The 19,910-nt window shown below is 35.0% G+C and overlaps 1 protein-coding gene across 7 annotated transcripts in view; it reads left to right on the top strand.

The window, feature by feature from the left end:
* The window catches only part of Rh50 (Rhesus blood group-associated glycoprotein Rh50), a 56,774-nt gene that overhangs the window by 7,687 nt on the left and 29,177 nt on the right, over positions 1-19,910 (top strand). For all 7 annotated transcript variants that reach the window (XR_013034956.1, XM_076526918.1, XM_033482974.2 and 4 more), the window contains 2 exons: positions 1,717-1,828; positions 2,690-2,740. Coding sequence is in view for 6 of the 7 variants with exons in the window: in XM_033482974.2 (XP_033338865.1) it covers positions 1,717-1,828; positions 2,690-2,740 (163 nt within the window). In the remaining variant the exon portion in view is untranslated. The remainder of the gene's footprint in view (positions 1-1,716; positions 1,829-2,689; positions 2,741-19,910) is intronic.

Below are 19,910 nucleotides of genomic sequence, written 5' to 3'. Positions count from 1 at the left end.
CAGTTAAGAGCTTCTTAATAGATTCGTCAATGGCAGCGGCAATTCGAATCTTGTCCCGCCGTGTCGCCTCCGGTTATGTGATCCGATGACTTTGCTCGTGGTTGTCGTGCAAAGTGAAACACAATTTCGAAGATTCCTCTTAGCGGGCGATGATTCGAAGCAATACTAATTGGATTTCCAGTGCATGAAAAAAGGGTGTCACTTCTAAGCGTGGCACCCGAAATATCTTCCTCAATTGCGAACAAACGTAACACATTATTTCGCGCGATTTTAATTGTGTCAAGTGGTCGGTATCCCGCAGGGGTTGTTTTTTTCAATGCTTCTTCTCGTAGTTTCCGGGGTCGTCGATGTTCTTCTTCAAGTATCTACGTGCATTTTCGTGTCGCATCCTGCAACTCGTACAAAAATACAGTCGAGTATGCGCTGTGACGTGATCATCGAATGACCTTGAACTTCGTAGACGAAGGTGAAACTTAAATTGCAGCCTTGCGAACGAGAATGCAAGCTTTGCGAGAAATGCTAACGCAACTGTACAATCTGTAGAAAGCTCGCTTCGTAGCACAAAAAATTGTCGAATAATATATGCAAGTTTAGTAGACGTTTTAAAGAAATATTGACATAACCTAGAAGACGACGAAATTAGAGAACATTTGAAAAACTGGACTAAGTGACTTGAATTTCTTTAGATGATAGAGAGACTAGTATACTGGACACTGACCAAAATGTCTTTTTCGTTTTAATTTTGCTATTTTGCTACTTGGAATGACGAAGAAATAAAAACACTCGCTTTTCCTAACGTTTTTATTTGAGCCTGTAACGAAAATGTAAAAAATGTCTTTCGTAGATCTCGGTAACTTATATGCATGCTGATCATCGATACATTGATATCGCTATAGCATTAACAAATTTTTCGAGAAATACGTTCAACAATAGCATGCACGAACACCTAGTATGCATGTTCCTCTAACGAGAATGAGAATGAAGAAACACCACGGAAAATCAGCTTTGTTAAATAAATTGCTTCTTTTATAATTATATTTCATTATTATATTTACATTTTGTTATTATAATTATATTATATATAATATAATTATATGTATAATCATAATTATAATTAAATTATATTTATAGATCATTGCATTTATTATATTATTATATAAATTATATAATATGGTAATATTATATTTATCATTATAATTGTAATTAAATTATATTTATATTATTATTACATTATAATATATATTAATATATATTATATTATATTATATTATTATATAAATTATATAATATAATGTTACTATATTTATATTTATATACATAATTCTATTTATTATATTACATTATTATATAAATTATACAATATAATGTAATATTATTACATTTACAATTGTATAATTATATTACATTATATTATTATATGAATTATATAATATAATATAATATGATTAAATTTATATTTATATATATAATTATATTTATTATGTTACGTTATTATATAAATTATACAATATAATGTAATATTATTACATTTACAATTATAATTATAATTGTATAATTATATTTATCACATTACATTACTATATAAAGTATATAATATAATGTAATATTATTATATTTATATTTAAATATATAATTATACAATTATATTTACAATTAATTATTACGAATAAAAGCATTCGCTTATTTTTTTACCATTCGCGTTCTGTTCGAATATAGGGAATGTTCACGGCGGCGAGCAGGAAGCAGCAAGTATGCCTGCTGTTCTTCGTCCAGGTCGTCCTAATTGTGCTAATGGGCGCGCTGATGACATATGGCCCGGAGGCGAAAGGTAACTAGGTTTACTAAAAAAAATCACGCAAGTCAGTGTCCATTTGCGCGGACTGGCGCAACCGATCCCGCGCCCATGACTTATGCAGTGGCGTAGGTTATCACGGACTGCCGCGGCACGGCCTCTTATCGTTAAATATTCGCGAGCCGACGTCAGTTCGTTAATTGCATTGCAACCGCGTGGCGGGCTAATTTTTTAAAAGCCTTCACCGCATTACAAAAAGAAGAAAGACAAAAAAGAAGAATCTGATAACGCTGCACAAAAAAGAAATTAAAGGAAAAACAAATACATATTGCCGAACGAGGTCCGCATTTTTTCAAATAATCGATCGAGGCACGACGAACATCATCATCGAGCGATGCGTCCGATTTCGCAATGGTTCTTATCTGTTCGTTCGATGATCAGATCGATTCTAATTTCTCTTGCAAGCGAACTTTTCAATTAAAATGGAATCAACGGTACAAATCTCGTGTAATCCTAACGCGCGCGCAGGATCGTTCGTAGTTCCAGTTACAAAGCAGCTAACAACGCATTCACGGTCGTCTTTCTGTTGACAAAACGAAACAAGCGAATCGCATTGTTCGCAACGGCAGAAAGATTTCGTGTTTTGTTATTCGATTTCGGCGCAAGTTACAATGTAATAAAAAAAAAAAAGGAAAAAGAGGCTGATCCACTCGCGTTCGATCTCTTCGACCGGCCAATCGCGCGGTCCGCGTCGGGTTTTCAGCTCTGTCGCCAGCGTAACAATGGCGCGCGCGCAAAGAATAGGACGAAACGCGGGACAGCGCGGGTTCTCGCGGCGGTTTTCATAAAATTGTCCGCGCGGTCGGCCGCCGTGTGACGGAGTAATTAAACTTTCAGATAACCGGGAGGAGTGGAGATCCGTGAAGAAGTCATTGCGAATTTATCCGAGTGAGTATAATCGAATTACTTAATTCCGTATTTGTATTCGCCGCGGCGAGAAATGAGCTCCCGGAATTCTCTCCGGAGCTGCGTGCACAAAAACGCGAATACCACCCTCTCCCCTCGCGCCTTCCGCCGTCGCGCCGAAAAAACAAGAAAAAGAAAACGAGCGAAACAAAACGCGAAATTGAGGAACTTCGCTGTACGAGAGATTGTCTCGCCGCGGCCGCGCCGCGTCGACTTCGCTTGTCGAGCCGAGAGAGAGAGAATTCGATTGATGAAACGCGGAAAAACGCGAAGAACCATAAACGGCGATTCGTTCGGCAGCTTCGGTGGGAGTTCTTTTTTTTTTAGCTCTTTTCTTGCCGTCTATTTAACACCTAGATTCGCTTCCGATGGATTTACGGTCGTGAAAGTGATACTAAGCGACCGGTCGTTCGGTTGTTATTAACTTTTTCATTGGCGATATCGATATTTGTAGAATTATTAGTATTATCAGTATTTTATGCAATCTTTGTAGTTTTTAGCTATGAATTATTATCGTTATTTTATGCAATCTTTGTAGTTTCTAGTTATAAATTATTATCATTGTTTTATGCAATCTCTGTGTAGTTTCTACTTATAAATTATTGTCATTATTTTATTCAATCTTTGTAGTTTTTAGTTATAAATTATTAGAATGGTTATCATATAATATATTAAATTATTACAATTATTATCATTATTTTATGCAATCTTTGTGTAGTTTATACTTATAAATTATTGTCATTATTTTATTCAATCTTTGTAGTTTTTAGTTATAAATTATTAGAATGGTTATCATATAATATATTAAATTATTACAATTATTATCATTATTTTATGCAATCTTTGTGTAGTTTCTACTTATAAATTATTGTCATTATTTTATTCAATCTTTGTAGTTTCTAGCTATAAATTATTATCATTATCTTATGCAATCTCTGTGTAGTTTCTAGCTATAAATTATTATCATTATTTTATGCAATCTCTGTGTAGTTTCGAGTTATAAATTATTATCATTATTTTATGCAATCTCTGTGTAGTTTCTAGTTATAAATTATTATCATTATTTTATGCAATCTCTGTGTAGTTTCTACCTATAAATTATTATCATTATTTTATGCAATCTCTGTGTAGTTTCTAGTTATAAATTATTATCATTATTTTATTCAATCTCTCTGTAGTTTCTACTTGTAAATTATTTCGAATACGAGTAACTTTTCTGAAAACTAAAAGTTCTCAAATTTAAAAGACAGTTAATTATCTAAAAAGCAGTTTTAAAAAAATGAACGAATCGTCATCATTTATGAAACCTTTTCGTAATTTAACCCTAAAGATTCTACGATTATTCCAGAAAATTGTTATTTTAAGAAGGTGTTCCAGCGCGAAACGCATCTTCTTTTAGCGTTTTTTTCGGGACTTTTCTTACAGTAAAAGTATAACACTTACTGTAATAAAAATTGTAAAGAATGTTTACGCAAAGCTTAGTATCATTTCCGATCTTCTTCATCGAGGGAAAATTAAAATTGACGACACGCCATGCCCTCTTATGCAATCGCTTATTAAAAAGTAATTAACAAGGTAACTAAAATCAAAAAACCCTGAAGAAAGTCGATAATTAAAAAATGAGCGTCGCTTTAAAGTTCAGTTACCGATTTTTTCACGCTTTATTAACAATATAATAAATATAATTTAATTTATTTAATATTATAATAAATATAGCGATAATATAATAATAAATTAATTTAATAATATTAACACTAGATTTACGTAGCTAAAAAAAAGCAGCTGTTTTATATCAGTTTAAATATAATATAATAAATATGACGATAATATAATAATAAATTAATTTAATAATATTAACACTAGATTTACGTAGCTAAAAAGAAGCAGCTGTTTTATATCAGTTTACAAAAGTAAAAATAAGACATTTATTATTATTTTGAAAAAGCATTATTGTAACAATTACCGTAAATAACGTATAAATTGAATAAATAACTCATAAATGTATCCTTACGATAATTAATTAATAGTTAGTGATCGTTAGCGACCCGCCATTTTGTCGGATTCCGTAAATCCAGTGTTAATCAAAAAGCTTCGAACCGGAATATTCTCATTAACATTGACTTCTCGTCAATAAATAATTGACTAACATCTGCAAAAATGTTACAAATGCTTCTTACAATTATTACTATTTATTATTAGTAATTATTAATAATTAAACGTCCCCTCTACCGAATAATTAAGTTTCGCCAGGCGAAAACTTTCGTTAAACGCCCGTCGAATAATACGCGTGAATTCGTGCATTTACGTGTATTTTCGCTTTTGTGGATTCGAGTTAACGTTTCGTCAATGCCGCAGCCGATAACTATTTATTAATAATTTCGCTGCAACACCGCGAACAACGACGGTGTGCAACCAGCGCGTGCAACGAAACTTCGCAGCTGAAAGGTGTCCCGGCGCTATAAAGTTGAAATTGTCGTTGTTTCGACAAAAATTAGCCGGGGATCAGGTAGCTCGATTCGAAATAACAAAATTAATGCGAGGCAATTGAAAGTTCCCGTTCGACGGCGCTCGTCATACGCAGCTCGTGTTCCTGTTTGTTTAATTAAAAATCTCTCGAGCCGCTGCTTTGTAACGTGCGCGCAGTTTAATGAAATTCCTAGTACATTTCCTGCATGAGTTTATTCCCGTGTCATTTAATTAACATGTGTGTATACAGTTATAGGTAATTCTGTTTACTTTTTTCTTTTTTTTTTTATTGGAGAGTAAAAGGTTGTGTCGACCACTTTTCAGGTCTATTTGCAGTCATTTTAGTTGAATTATAAAATAATTTATATAATGTAATATATATAAATTATTATTATTAATATAATAAAAATATTATATTAATATATAATATATAATATATAATATATAATATTAATATAGTAATATAATATAATATAATATAATATAATATAATATAATATAATATTAATATAGTAATATTGATATAATATAATACAATATTAATATTGATAATATTGATATATAATGTAATATAATATTAATATTATAATAATATTGATAATTTAATATAATATTAATATTAATATAACATAATATAATATTATAATATTAATATAATTTAATATAATATCAATATTAATATAATTAATATTATATAATTAATAAAATACAACTATAATTAATATTTTAATCACATTTTCCTCATTGTGAGAAACAAGGGCTCTTATTGTTCACTTATCTGCGTATCGTTTACCGACCAAATTTATTATTAAGACAGTTCAGAGCTAAATTACAGAAACTATATAATTTATTTCGCTTGTCACGTTTACCGCAAAAACAAGAAATAAATTAACTATGCACCGTATAATAATAATAATCGCTACGAAAATGTGGTTATCGACGTCGTTTAATTTGAATTTACAAACTGAAATTTGGGAACAGTCCCGAGTTAACGGCAGTGCGCGTTTCCTCGTCGTCATTATCTCGCGAAGAACAACGCGGTGCCAAACTTTCCGGTTGCGGAAGCTCCGTCAGCCGCAATCTGCGCGACGCGACAGCATCGAGTTAAACGTTCATTTCGATACACACAGATGGAAAATTAACAGTCGCATCATGCGAAACGCGAAACCTTAGAGCATAAAGTTACCTAATATGATACATCATTTTGTCTGCATTATACAAGGTATCCCGTAATTATGTTAACAACCGAAATGAGGTGATTGCTGAGGTCATTTCGAGTAACTTTTTCCTTAACGAAAATGTTCTATGAGGCTTCGTTTACGAGTTATTAACGAAAACCAATGGCCAATCAGAGGCGAGCTCTGCTGGCGCTACGCTGGCGCTATACTGGCGCTACGCTGGCGCTAGGCGGCCGAGCGGTCGAAGCGCCGTTCCGCTGATTGGCTCGGCCGCCTAGCGCCAGTGTAGCGCCAATCTAGCGTCAGCCGAGCGCACCTCTGATTGGTCACGGTTTTTCGTTAATAACTCGTAAACGAAGCCTCGTAGAACATTTTCGCTAAGGAAAAAGTTACTCCAAATAACCTCAGGAATCTTCATATGTTAACAAAATGATGATACTTCCTGTTTTATTGTAACAGCGACTTTGTTTTTCCTAATTACACCTGCATATTGTGTTCTTTTATAACACAAAAGAAAAACTGAATAAATAAAGTATTAATAATAATAAATAAATAAAATTCCGACATTTCGCAGGAGAAAAGTGAATTCTATTCGGTGTCACTGACCGATCCAAGCGATATAAATACAATTTCTACGTCGGACAGTAAAAAAAGAAGTCGATTAATTCATTCTTCTTTCGCGACGACGCGTCGATCGATTTTCTATCGTCGCGACACCATCGAATGTCGCGTGTCAATCGTATCGGCCAGCTGTTTGCCGCGCCAAGTATCCCGTTTCTGCACAGGAACGATGTAAACGGTGTCGTCTGTTCTTATCCGCGATCGAGGCGGGCAGAATGAAATTCATTAGAATGCTCGCGGATCGTTCGGCGGAGCATACGTTCGCGATGCTTTCGAGAAACGGCGCCGATGGCGGAAGCAATCTGTGTGAATCGGCTGGCCTGACCTCTCTCTCTCTCTCTCTCTCTCTCTCTCTCTCTCTCTCTCTCTCCTCTTTTTCAAAGAGATGCCACCGATCTTTATCGGGTATTCAAAAGAGCTCGCCATCCAGCCGAGCTGCCTCGGGATGCAAAAGCTTGTCGATCTTCGACACTCCGGGTCGAGTATCGCGCGAGTTACGAGATCGAATTCCAATAAACACAACGAGGAACCGACGGTGCGCCCTCGGTTACCTGGAGGCTCGTTCTCCTGTTCGAAGTGCCTGTTAAACGACTCGGGATATATTAACGAGAAAAGGTAGTCCATTTTTGTTCTTCCTCCTAATACTCCGCGATCCGCGAACGCGCCGCTCTTGCGGCGCGCAGAGTTCGGCCGCATTCGCGAAGCCCGGCCGCGCTAATTCGACGATTTCATTTAGCTCTTTGCACTCGATTTATCTTCTCGGATCATCTGCCGACTGTTCGGATCGCGACGTTGAAAATAATTGCGACGTTTAAGTGGAATTTTGTTTACAGTCGGCCGCAAAAGTGTTCGCGGGCCGTTCGAAACGGAATAATTTTTCTAAAATTGAACCGAATGAGTCGAACTTATTTTTTAGGTGATAGAGGGTCTAGTTTAGTAGACGATGAATGATATGATTTTCTTTTTTTAATTTTGGTAAAGACTTTTTTCAAATTCGATCGAATAACTTGGATTTTTGGGGGAGATTATTTTATTTTTATTTTTAGAGAGATTTGTCGATGGCTAGGAAATTGTTTTCGATTGTTTTTCATTGAGAATGAGCTCATAAAACCGATTTCAATGAAACAGTTTAGTCTGCGTGTTTCTTTTTTTATTTTATTTTCTTAAATTCTCGTTTTTGGCTCGGACGAAAAAGTCGGAAAATTTGGGGCTTTTATTTTCTTTCTTATTCTTCTTTTATCTCAAAAATAAATAAACAAATAAATAAATAAATAAATGAAAGCTATTCGGATCGATTTCAGAAAATTATTTCATTCTAACCGGCGTGCGATTAGTTTCGCGAAATAAATGAATAATTTAAATTAATAATTTTATATCGCGAAATAATGATATATAATTTTAAAATGTTTAATTAAAAAACGCTCAATTCGAGTGCAAAAAGCGTCGATTTCACTGCGAGATTTCTGAGAAGAGGTATCGCGTCGTTGACTTAGAAACGAGTGTAAGTACTACAGTGTAAAGTCTCCCTAATTGACGCTCAAAAATCAATTGTCCACAAGAATGGACAATTTGGGAAGAGCAGATACGATTGTTCGAGCCTTGCGGCTCGTTTTTATAATTCTATCGGTAACTATAAAAACGAGCTGCGTATAAATATAGTATAAAATTTATACTATACTACGCTACATTTATGCTATATTTAGTATAAAATTGATACTATAGTATGTTATATTTATACCATATTTAGTATAAAATTTATACTATACTCTGCTGTGTTTATGCTATATTTAGTATAAAATTTATACTATACTATGCTGCGTTTATGCTATATTTAGTATAAAATGTATACTATAACATGCTATATTTATGCTTTATTCAGTGTAATATTATATATTTATGCTATATTTAGTATAAAATTGTACTATAATTAGACAACGATATGAAAAACTAAGAGACTAAATTATCTGTTTTAATAATGTATTAGAAATTGTAATAATAATTCCTGAATGCTGAGCATAGTTTAGTATAAATATAGCACAGTATAGTATAAATAAAGTATAAATCTAGTAGAGTATAGTACAAATAAAGTATAAATCTAGCATAGTATAGCATAAATAAAGTATAAATATAGCATAGTATAGTATAAATAAAGTATAAATATAGCCCAGTATAGTATAAAATTTATACTATAATTAGACAGCAATATGAAAAGCTAAGAGACTAAATTGTCTGTTTTAATAATGTATTGGAAATTACAATAATATAAATATAACATAGTATAGTATAAATAAAGTATAAATCTAGCACAGTACAGTATAAATAAAATATAAATATAGCACAGTGTATTATAAATAAAGTATAAATCTAGCATAGCATAGCACAAATAAATTACAAACACAGCACATAGTACAGTATAAACAAAGTATAAATCTACCCCAGTACAGTACAAACAAAGTATAAACACATTTCTACAAAAAAACGAGAACCGCAAGTCTCGAACAATCTTATCCCCACTTCCCAAACCGTCCACATCAGTGTACAATCCGCGCGTCAATTAGAGAGACATTACCGTAACTCGACTTTCGACCCGGCAGAATCGCGGTCGGCACCAAAACGCGGTCGTATCCGAATTTAATTAAACGAAAGTCGGTGACAAAAGTCGCTCGCTAACGAAATCGTCGATTCCTCGTGCACAATACGCCGGGGAATCGTTCCCAACGACGACGACGACGATCGACGACGAAGAAGAAAAAGGAAAAGAAGAAGAAGAAACGTTCGGCACGTTTATAGAATCGTTCGAGAATCGGTCGCGAGCCGGATGGATCTCGCAGTCAGGTGAAAGAGAGAGAGAGACCCCCTTGGTTCGCGAGGGTGGGAAAAGTCACCCTCGGGGGTGCCGGCCCGGGCAATTTTCATGGGCTCGACTGTGTTCCCGTATTCGACGGTCGACGAGCGAAGATAACGCCGTGAGAAGAGATGACGATGAGAGGCAGCCTAGGCCACGCGATCGTGCTTCTCTTTATCGAGGGGTTCCTCGTCTGCGGTTTTTTGGCCACGTTCGATTACGCCCCCGAGGCGGACGCCGGTGACAAGAAGAACAGCTTTTCGCCTCATCTAAATGGAAAACCGAGTTCTTTGCCGGTCACGTACACACGTAAGTCCTTCGGCTCGCTCTCTTTTTCTTCGCCGGGGCCGCCGCACTTTTTCTCCTTATTCGTCTTCCCTGCACCTAGGGCCCGCCTATCCCCCCGCTGCAACCCCCCTCGCGTTTCTCGTTTGTGTCTGTCCCTGCCGCTCCCCGCGCACCCCCCTTCGCGCGGGGTACTTTGCGTTTTAACGGGCAAACTTTCCGGTGACGCGGAGACACTCGAAATGAGAAACAATGGGACTGCGAGTGTGTTGTACACGGCGCGCGCGCGCGCGCAGTGTTCCTCTCGTTGCGACGGCCGCCATGATTCTTTAATCGTTCGGCAAATTTTTTAGCAAGTACAGCATTAGGCGGACCGAGAGATCGGCGATGAAACGCTTGTTTTATTCGGAACGTTTTCAGCGACGCGCGGATATGGGGTTTTGAGAGCTTCGTGAGCTTCTCGCGCGGATGTTATGGGGCGGTGAGAAAGAAATTTTGGTTTGCGTGAATAGATAGCGTGATGTTTATGTTGTTGTTGTTTTGTTGAGGTTCGAATTTTGTTGTATTCGGCTTTGGCAGTCGACGCGTTTGGGATGATTGTTTTGGAAGATTTATGGAATCGATGGAAGAGACGATTTCTTGTATTCGAAGTAGAGTAGATTATAGCTAATAGTCTATCTAGATTAATAGACTAATATGTAATATATTAATGTTATATATTATACAACTTTTTGTATTATAAATAGACTAGACTATAACTAATAGTCTATCTAGAATAATAGACTAACACATAATACATACTAGTATTATATATTATACTATAATATACTATTATTATATATTATTACATATTACAGTATATATATTATAGTATAATATATAATGTTATACAATTTTTTCTATTATAAATAGACTAGACTATAACTAATAGTCTATCTAGACTAATAGACTAATAAATAATATATTATAGCATAATATATAATATTAGTATATTATAGTATAATATATAATGTTAGTATATTAATATTATAGTGTAATCAATATACTAATATACATTATATATTATAGTATAATATAGTATAATATGTAATGTTAGTATATTATAGTATAATATATAATCTTAGCATATTAATATTATAGTATAATTAATATACTAATATATATTGTATATTATAGTATATTATAGTATAATATAGTATAATATATACTAATATACTAATATTATATATTATACTATAATGTAGTATAATATATGTATAATACTAGTATATTATGCTATAATATACTAATGGACTAATAGATAGACTAATAGTCTACCTTATGAATAGATGAAAGAGACAATCTATTACACTATAAATAGGCTAGAGACTATAGCTAGTAGTCTATGTCAATATTTTATGTATTCAAAATGCAACTATTCTCTAGTAGAAATATAATTAAATATAGTTAAATGTTGATTATTTTGGAAGCTTCATGGATATATGAAAGAGACGATGTGATTGCGCGTGTATATTAAACGCAGGAATGTGCGGGACGCGCTCGGGAAAATGCGCGATCATCGCATGAATGTTTGAAATGTTAATATAATATAATACAAAAAGCTCGATCTTTCCTGAAGATCACGCCGGGATGCGATTCTTAATATACAGGGTGTCCCAAAAATGTCTCGCAATCCGAAAGTGGCAGGTTCCTCGGATCATTTGAAGCAACTTCTTCCTTTACAAAAATTTTCTCCGAGGAACCGTTAACGAGTTATCAACGAAAAACAGTGACCAATGAGAGGCGAGCTCGGCTGGCGCGAGGCGATCGAGCCAATGAGCGGAACTGGGCTCCGCGCGCTGGTTGGCTGGGCCGCCTCGCGTCAGCCGTACTCGATTCTTATTGGTCACTGTTTTTTCGTTAATAACTCGTTAACGGTGCCTCGGAGAACATTTTTGTAAAGGAAGAAGTTGCTTCAAATGATCCGAGGTACCCGCCATTTCCGAATTGCGAGACATTTTTGGGACACCCGGTATAGACATGTTTCTCTGGCTCGGGACAATATCTTATCCGTGTATGCGCGTGCACAAATCTCATATTAAACTTCAGCGCTTCGCTCGCTGAAAGAATCGAGGTGTCCCTGAACTTTTAATAAAGCGAAAGCTGCGGCTTCGCTGCGCTGTTTCCTCTTTACGCTTTCGAAACCCTTCACGGAGAAATCATCTGGAAGCTGACGGAAGTGTGATGTTGCATTGCTCGGTCGTACCTTTATTCAGCTAATAATCCAGGCATCGCTCGAATATTGGAGGGATTAATTAAGATTAATCGGAAACACGGAGAAAAAAGGTAAATTCTGCCTAATCGACGCTCGGCTTGCAAACAAAAATGGACAACTTGGAGAGAGAAGCTGCGATTATTCGAGCTTTGCGGCTCGTTTATATAGTTACCGATTGCCAAGAACTATGAAAAGCAGCCGCGAGGCTCGAATAATCGTATCTCCTACTCGCGAATTGTCCATTTCCGTGTACAATCCGAGCGTCAATTAGAGAGACATTACAGCTCGAAGTATGTACAGTAATGTCTCCCAAACTGACGCTCAGATTGCACACAAAAATGGACAATTTGTGAAGAAAAGATGCAATTTTCAGAGCTTTGCGCGTCGTTTATTACAGTTACCGATTGTCAACAACTATAAAAACGAGCCGCAGGGCTCGAACAATCGTACCTCCTCTTCCCAAATTCTCCATTCTCGTGCTCAATCTGAGCGTCAATTAGGGAGACATTACTGAACTTAACAGAAACCTACTTTCTTCTATCAGTTCGATCGATCCTTTTTGTTAGTTTTGCGAACGGTCCTCTTGTACATTTTATGCTTGCTACTGGAGCATGTAACGCGTCAATTAGGGAGAATTTACTGTAGTCGCGTTCGTCGTCGCAGCTTTATTCCCCACGAACACTCCCTTCCAGAAACATCCCCCCTCCCAAAAAAAAGAAAAAGGAAGAAAAAGAATAACGTCAGATCGAAAATCACGAAAAACGAGAATTCCAAAACAGACTTCTCCATTCCCCCCCAATAAACTCTGCGAATACCTTCAAGAGTTATAATGCACGCGCGGAGCCGTCGTCCTCGAGAGGAAGACCGCCGGCAATTCCTTCCGGCTGAATTACTCATCGAGGATTTAAATGAGACAGCAGGCTTCTTTTCCCATACGGGAAGTTCGTCCGTAAAACCGAAAGCTGCGCCTCGTAGCAGCAGTCTCGCGCGCGCGGAAGCTCGCGGCTGGGGTGCGCCTCTCCCCCTCCCGCGGCCCCCTTAGGATCGCGAGAAGGGCGCGAAGCGACGCGGATGGCTGGGGGAGAGGGGGGAGAAAGGGCGGCCGCGGAGGGAACGAGGGTACCTCTGAAAGATAACGAGAGACGCGTGCGTAATATTCCGGGGAACTCGTGTACCTATACAGCGATGATGCAAAGAGGCGACGTCGGTCGGGCAGGGTTTAACTTCGCTCTGCGCGGAGTCGGATAAAGTACGTATATTAACGTCGCGCCACTACACCAGAAACCTCTTTGTGAGATACGGCCGGGCATTGTGTTACGAGAAATCGTCTTGCGTTCCGTTACGGCGCTGCCACGCGCTTCCAGACTACGATTATATGTATGGCTTTCGCTGTTATTGAATTCCTCGTTTCGTCGCTCATAAGTGGCGGGCTTGACCCTCCCCCGCTCCCCGCTCCGCGGTGCTTCACCGCGACGCGAGAATTTTTTAACGTGTCAGCCGTTCTTCGGTTTCCTTCGACGGCGATACTGCGTTGAATATTATTACTATTATTACTATTATTATTATCACACACACACTATTATTATTATTATTACTATTACTAGTATTATTATTACTATTACTAGTATTATTATTATTATTATTAGTATTATTATTACTATTACTAGTATTATTATTATTATTACGATTATTATTACTATTATTATTATTACTATTACTATTACTATTATTAGCGAAATTCCTTTTTATCCGTTGTTTGGAAAATTGCAAAACCGAGGCCACTGAAACCGTTGTAACCCGTGAACTAATTATCAGAATGTCATGAAAGTTTCACGTGTATCGTTCGAAGCATGCTACTATTCAGAAATCATATGGGCCTGTCGACAGTGTTGCTATATGTGCGTCAGACCGAAGACTTATTGAATTGTAATTATATCGTATAGTAAATAAATTACAAAATTTGATCGAAATCGGTTCATGTTTTGTTACGAATTAGAACGAATTAAGGTCAGCTTTTTAGCTGACTAGTTAACGAAAAAAAAAAATTAATTTCTTCGTGTACACGCTGCGGCGGAATGCCTTAGAACGAGACGCGGGCGAACGCAAAAAGGAGAGAAAAAGAAAAGAAAAAGAAGATAGGTAGAGGACGACGACACGACGATCTTCTATTTAGGTTTTATATCGTGTTTTCCTGCTAACCGTCGCATCTCCATGAGAAGGAAATTTTGTCCACGTCGCTTGAAAGGCTATTTCCATAAGAAAACACGTGCACGCTCCCCGGCTTGCCGCGCGGAACTCCCCTCCCGCTAAAATTTATAATCTTTGAAGAGCAACGAGATTACCTTACCAATTATGCTTCTGGCCGGAGCCCGGTTTTGTAATCTACACAAAGTATCACTTTGAAATTCAGATTCACGGGGCTAAAGTGTTGACCACATGTTCATCTCTGCCGGCAGTTTCGGCTACGAAACTCTCAAGACACGCTCAAACTGTATTACCCGCCGCTTCGTTTACGCGTTCGATATCGCGCATAACCGCGACATTATCGCGCGGCCCAGTAAAATTCAGCTAATCGATGGCTATGAATAATATCCCGGCCGAGAGTGAACACCGGGCTGAGTGTTACGCGAACTTTTTACGAGCCTGTTCGGGGAAAAAGAGATTACCCCGGGCTGCGTCGATGCGAACGACGGTCTCGGATGGGTGCTCTTAAATTGAAAATTTCATCAGATTGAAAAGTCCGCGATACTAATTCGCGATACCGAGGCAAATATTTACGAAGTTGAATTGTTAGGGAGAAATGGCAATATTTTGCGTTATGGCGAGTAAGTGTATTCGTCATAAAGGAATGGCGACATTTCGTGTTATAACGAGTATATTCGTCGTGAAGAATTGACAATATTTTGTGTTACGACGAGTATGTACTACAATATATACTATACTATATGTATATTACACCTTTTTATACTATATTATGTACTATACTTTTACAAACTATACTATATACAATACTTTTGTATACTACACTATACACCATACTTTTATTATACTAGAATATATACTATACTATATATAATACTATACCGTTTTATACTATATTATATACTATACTCTTTTAAACTATACTATATACGATACTATATTATATACTATACTCTTTTAAACTATACTATATATGATACTATACTGTATACTATACGTTTTTATACTATACTATATAGTGTGTCCCAAAATTATGGTGTAAAAGTATAGTATATATTATAGTATATGGTATATACTATAATATAATATATAGTGTAATATATAGTATACATATACTATACTACATACTATACGTTTTTATACTATACTATATAGTGTGTCCTAAAATTATGGTGTAAAAGTATAGTAGATAGCGTAGTGTAAAAAAGTATAGTATATATTATAGTATTAAATATAGTATAGTATATAGAATAGTATATAGTATAATATATGGTATATGCTATACTACATACTATACGTTTTTATACTATACTATATAGTGTGTCCTAAAATTATGGTGTAAAAGTATATGTAGTATATAGCATAGTGTAAGAAAGTATAGTGTATAATATAGTATAAAAAGGTACAGTATATAGTATAGTATATATTCTAGTATAAAAGAGTATGGTATATAGTATAGTATATATATAAAAAAGTATTGTATACAGTACAGTATATAATGTAGTATAAAAAAGTATAGTATATAGTATAATATATAGTATAGTACATAGTATACTATACAGTATAGTATATAGTATAGTATGTACTATAGTATAAAAAAAGTATGGTATATAGTATAGTATATAGTATAGTACAAAAAAGTATAGTACATAATATATTATAAAAAAGTATAGTACATAGCATAACGTATACTTACAAAAAAATGTACAAATCTCCGTTAAACTCGAGCCCGGTTTTACACGAATCTCGCGTAACGCTCTCGTGTTTGCTTCGATAGAATACATTACACGTCGAGCAAAGAAGAATTTCTATTATATGAAACGGACTAGAAATACGCCGGACGAGAAACTAGGTGAAATTTCAGCGGCGCCACGCACAAAACTTTTACACGACCCGCGGAAAATCTAACCCTCGAACAACTTCGATAACGTGCACGCGCGCGCGCGCGCGCATCCCCGGCTCAACTTCCGCGAACTTGTGCGGCCCGGATTATAATTCGCTAGAAATTTCGACGAGCTGTCGGGAAATGCAGGCCGCTGGGAAAGAAATGAAACAAGCCCCGCCGACCCCGTCCGACAATTAAAAGTTTCATGCCGGCTGAATAGCCGATGAACTTTGTCTTGGAAAGGAAGAGGAGAGAGGGAGAGAGAGAGAGAGAGAGAGAGAAAAAGCAGCCGCGATAACGAGGTCCGGCAAATCAAATTGCACGATCATGACCGGCCACTTGAGGCGATAATCCGGTCGCGTCGCTGCGAATCGAACGCCGTCCGCTTTCAATCGGTGAGGGTGTGTCGCGCGTGCAATCGATTCCAAAATACCGCATTTATTTTTTTTTATTCTAAAAAATCTCTCGCTGTTCGTGCAATTAAAGAGAAACAGCTGTTTTGGCGAGTCGTAATATTGAAGACTGAATTTCGAGAATTGTAAACTATACTCAACTTTGAGTTTAATTTAATTTTAAATTTTAGAAAATTAAAATACCTATTTTCATTCAAATTTTACTATTTTTTGTTTATATTATTTAATGTTTTATCGGATTTAATTCGCTAGTATAAACTAATGCTATATAATTTATTCATTGAATACAAATAATTCTCGAACTTTACCTATTCGATTTTAATTTAATTTTTATTAACTTTACCGGATCAGTTGAATAAATAAATTTTAAAAAATTAATACCAATTTTCATACAAATTTTTCTATCTTTTTATATTATTTAGTATTTGTTTTATTGGATTAAATTTACTGGTATAAATTAATATTACATAATTTAAGCGTCAAATAAAAATAACTTTTAGATTTTTATTATTTGATTTGAATTTTATCGCAATAATTTTACTAATAAATAATTAATATTTTTTAATATTATTTAGTGTCCGTTTCATCGGATTTAATTCACTAGTATAAACAAATACCACACAATTTATTCACCGAATAAAAATAATAATAATAATTCAAATAATAAATCAAACTTTTCCTATTCAATTTTACATTAATTTCCATCAACATTTCTAGATCAATGAAATAAATAAATTTAAACAAAATTGATACTTATTTCCATTCAAATTTCATTCGCTCGGAAGTACAGAAATCACTTTATTGCCGCGGAGAAGACCGCTCTAAAAAGTCACAAATCTAAAAGACTGAAAAAGAAAGAAGGCTGCGGCCCTGAAAAAACGTTTTTATTTTTGTCAATTGCACACCGTTCGTTGAAGGAAAATTGTCTCGTCAAGAGACTAACGCCTCGGAGATCAACGTTAAATTAACATTTGAACAAAAACGCGATTCGCACCGGAAAAAATCGGTCGGCCGAGGAACGAAAATTCCGTCGAGGGACGGAACAAACGCGATCAACGCCTAACGTTCAATCTTCCTCGAGTTTGATCTCGCGTTTGGATAATCGAAAATGTTTATCCGCGACGTTCCGATAAAAGGGCCGTCGATTCGGCCGACACCGCTTCTCCGGTATAAAAGTCACGGCGGTGCACGGCAATGCTACGAGTGATAAATAGATTACACGGACGCGTCTCGAATAATTTCGCCCGGAACATCGGGTTCTCCCCGGTCGAAACGTGTGCCCGTAGATCAATCTTCCTGTTTTATTTCTATTTCGCTGTAGAACATTTTCATCGATCAAGCCTGAATCTTCATTTAGTTAAGCCGGTTCGCGGCGCCGTTTTCTGTGCCGACGCCGCGGCAGTTCCTCTTCACGGATTGCCGGCCGGAATTCATCGTTCGTACGATTCGTGTAAAAATCGGAAACCATGTGTTTCGGATATCTTGCAGAAATGGAGAGTTTGAGATGAAAGATTAAGCATCGCCGATCAAGTATTGTTTTTATCATTTATTTCTGTGGGAAACGTTCGGGTAAAAATATTTATTACTGCGGCAACAAGATTTAGTTGCACCACTATATATTATATATTATATTATATATTATATTATATATATTAAACTGTTATTATATACTATATTACATACTATGTATGATATATCATATACTATACTATTATTATATATTATATATTATATATTATATATTATTATACTATTATCATATACTATATTATATATATTATACTGTTATTATATACTATATATCATATATTATGTTATATGTTATTATACTATTATCATATACTTATATTATATAATATACTATATCATATATTGCTATACTATTATTATATACTATATTATATAATATATATTATATATTACTATGCTATTATTATATACTATATTATATAATATATATTATATATTATAGTATATTATAGTATATTATAGTATAATATAGTATAATATAAAATGTTAATGTATTAATATTATAGTATAATTAATATACTTATACTATATAATATAATAATTAATATACTAATATACTAATATTATATATTATAGTATAATATATAATAATAAAAATATCAGTATAAATATTAGTATATTGTAGTATAATATATAATATTAGTATATTATACTATAATATACTAATAGACAAATAGTCTATCTTATGAATAGATGAAAGAGACAACCTATTCCACTATAAATAGACTAGACTACAACTAATAGTTTATCTAGACTCTAATAAACTAATATATAATATACTAATATTTATACTGATATTTTTATTATTATATATTATACTATAATATATAATATTAGTATATTAGTATATTAATTATTATATTATATAGTATAAGTATATTAATTATACTATAATATTAATACATTAACATTTTATATTATACTATATTATACTATAATATATAATATATAGTATTAGTATATTAATTATACTAAACTTATTTCATGGTTATTTTATCATAACAAATCGCTTATTTTTAAACCGTGAATATCCATTTCATCGAGGTCAGTCCTTATTCAAAATACAATTAAACAACATTTCAACGTGCATTCTTATCGAAATTACATATTTGTTAATGGCTAATATTCATGGCACAATCAACCCCACACATTTCAAGGCGCCACTTTCTTCGCCTGGCTCGCGAAAGGTTAACAGCATCTTATCTCACCTAAATATGCCGGAAAAATATACTTTTCGAAGCCTTCCTAAAACTCTGATAAAGCACAGCATTTCGACTCGCGCGAATAAAAAAAAAACAGAACGCAACCACGATATATTTCTCTATATTCCTATATTATCATGTAAATGGAAATTGCGAATGCATTGCTTCTCGTGCCGGCATAGATTTATCCGGCGTCGAATAGCTGTCTGCGGAAAGTATGCCGAAGGACTTCTTAATCCTTGCTCTTCTTCGTATCGGGTTTCACCGGGTA

This window comes from Megalopta genalis, chromosome 16 (assembly GCF_051020955.1).
Source record: "Megalopta genalis isolate 19385.01 chromosome 16, iyMegGena1_principal, whole genome shotgun sequence".
Taxonomy (NCBI): Eukaryota; Metazoa; Arthropoda; class Insecta; order Hymenoptera; family Halictidae; genus Megalopta; species Megalopta genalis.
This window is presented reverse-complemented; position numbering and strand designations above follow the sequence as displayed.